Source organism: Fonticula alba, assembly GCF_000388065.1.
Source record: "Fonticula alba strain ATCC 38817 unplaced genomic scaffold supercont2.7, whole genome shotgun sequence".
Taxonomy (NCBI): Eukaryota; order Rotosphaerida; family Fonticulaceae; genus Fonticula; species Fonticula alba.
In genome coordinates, this window is record NW_009242977.1 from 780,425 (window position 1) to 782,960 (window position 2,536).

Here is a 2,536-nt window from a genome sequence, read left to right on the forward strand (position 1 = left end):
AGAGAGAGAGAGAGAGAGTTAGAAATGCGAGGAGCCTCGTGACCGGTGACTCAGCAGGAGAAATGGGAGGCATTCCCAACAGTCAGCACGGGGACCACAGGTGCCTCTCCTCCGGGCGCCGGGGCACGCACCGAGAAGGTTGTTCGCGGCCGTGACGGCGTGGATGTCACCGGTCAGGTGCAGGTTGAAGTCCTCCATGGGGATGACCTGGGCATAGCCGCCGCCGGCGGCGCCGCCCTTGATGCCGAAGGTCGGGCCCTGGGAGGGCTGGCGGATGTTGGCGAAGCACATGCGGCCGAGCTCAGCCCCCAGAGCCTGGGCCAGGCCGAGGGTGGTGGTGGACTTGCCCTCGCCCAGGGGGGTGGGGGTGATGCCGGCGACGACAACGTAGTTGCCATTCTCGCGGTTGGCCAGGCGGTCCAGGATCGAGAGGGACACCTTGGCCTTGTACTTGCCGTACAGGTCGAACTGGGAAGGGGGCGGGGGGGGGGGCGGTCAGTCGCGGGTTGGGACCCCCCCAAAGACCCGGGCAATCGGAGGGCCCCAGCAGCGGCAGCTGGCCGTCAGATGCCTGGCATACGCACCTCGGACTCGTGGATGCCGAGCTCCTCGCAGACAACGCGCATGTGCTTGGGGGTTTGGGCGCGGGAGATGGCAATGTCCGAAGGCACCGGGTCCTGGATGTCCAGCGGGAGGAGGTGCATGGCCGGCAGGGAGCTGCTAACCGAGCGCTGGGCGCTCTGTGGGCGAGGTGGGCGTGTCAGAACCCGCGAAAAGACCGGCGTCGCATGGCAGATGGCCAGCGCCGGAGAGGGGCAGGCCGAGGGAACGGGGCCCCGGGGAGTTGGCGGGAGGAAAGGGCAGCCGGGAGGGGAGGAGCATGGCACGCACGGCCACGGTGTTCTGCATGAGCATGGCAATGGTCATCGGGCCGACACCACCCGGCACCGGGGTGATGGCCGACACCACGGGGAGGGCCTCCTCGAAGTTGACATCACCCTTGAGCACCATGGCGCCAGGCTTCTCAGGGTCTGCGCGATCGGGCCGAGGGGGAGGGGGGGGGGATAAGCAACGGCCGGAGCACAGTGCGGCATGCAGGTGAGCACAGGGTCATGGCAGGGGAGGAGGAGGAGGAGGAGGAGGAGCAGAAGCAGGAGTATTCTGCCTCTTCTCGTGCCCCGCCCGGAGGCGAGGCACCGACGCACGGGGGGAGGTGTTGATGCCGACATCGATGACCACAGCGCCGGGCTTGAGCCAGTCGCCACGCACGAACGCCGGCTGGCCGATGGCCGCGACAACGATGTCGCCGGTGCGCACAACATCCGCGATGTTCTGGGTCTGCGAGTGGCACACCGTGACAGTGGCGTTGGCCTTGAGCAGGAGCTCCGCCACGGGGTGGCCCTGCGGTGGGAGGCGCAAGAGGGCGGGGAAGGGGGGGGGGGCAGGGGGGTGAGCAGCAGACGACGGGGGGCTGTCAGGGCGGGGCCGGCATCGGGCGGCGAGGCAGGGCGAGGCCGAAGCCAGACCCATCGCATGGGGTGCACGCAGGGGGGGGGGGGGGAGCGAGGCAACATACAACGATGTTACTGCGGCCAATGACGACGGCGTGCTTGCCGGCGATCTGGACGCCAGAGCGCTTCAGCAGCTCCATGCAAGCCTGCGGCGTGCAGGGGACGAAGAGCGGGGTCTCCCCGCGAAGGGCAAGCTTGCCGACGTTGGACACATGGAAGCTGACCGCAGGGGGAGGGCCGGCAGGGGGCGAGGACCGGTGAGTGTGGATCTATGGGCAGAGGAGGGGAAATCATAATGAGCAGGGGGGGGAGAGAGAGAGAGAGAGGGGAAAGGGCAGGCGCCTGCACGCACCCATCGACATCCTTCTGGATGGAAACGGCCTGGGTGATGGAGCGCTCGTCCAGGTGGGCCGGCAGGGGAAGCTGCACCAGAATGCCATGGACCTTGGGGTCGGCGTTGAAGCGCTCAATCTCGGCGAGGAGCTGGCGGCAGGGGCGCAGAATGCGGCAAGGTGCATGGTCGTGTGGTGTTAGGGGGGGGGGGGGAGAGGGAAGCGGGCGAGTATGGCGGAGGCGCCCAAAGCCGGGAATGTGCGCGTACCTGCGCGCGGTGGATATCCTCGGGGAACTGCTTGAGCGTGAAGTCCATGCCGAGCTGATGCATCGGAAGGGGAGACGGAGAGCGCGGGGCGAAGGAGAGAAGAGGGGACGAGGGCCAGGAGGGGGGCGTTAGAAGCGAGGGGGGGGGGGGCGGAGGAGGAGATGGAGGCATGCGTGGGGGCTAGATGCGCGCCAAATGCCGGCCGAGCATGCGCCTGGCCGTGTCTCCCACAGACGCACCTCAACGGCGACCTTCTGCTTCATGCGGACATAGGTGGTTGAGTCGCCACGGTAGCCGACCTGGATGACAGCCAGGCCCGGGACCACGCCATGCTTCTCGCGCAGGGCGGCGATTTCGGAGGCGAGATTCTCGCGAATCTCCCTGCAAGCGTGGGCAGGGAGGGAGGGAGGGGCCGAGAGGGGGG

General features: G+C 68.0%; 1 protein-coding gene across 1 annotated transcript; it reads right to left on the reverse strand.

Annotated features, from left to right (window-relative positions):
• Positions 1 to 18: 18 nt before the first annotated feature.
• H696_04376 (formate-tetrahydrofolate ligase) lies at positions 19 to 2,375 on the reverse strand (the record flags this gene model as incomplete). Its single annotated transcript, XM_009498253.1, has 8 exons — positions 19 to 468; positions 585 to 740; positions 892 to 1,031; positions 1,206 to 1,401; positions 1,577 to 1,730; positions 1,864 to 1,994; positions 2,113 to 2,166; positions 2,352 to 2,375. 8 exons carry the CDS (start codon positions 2,373 to 2,375, stop codon positions 19 to 21), a joined length of 1,305 nt encoding a protein of 434 aa, XP_009496528.1.
• Positions 2,376 to 2,536: the final 161 nt, after the last annotated feature.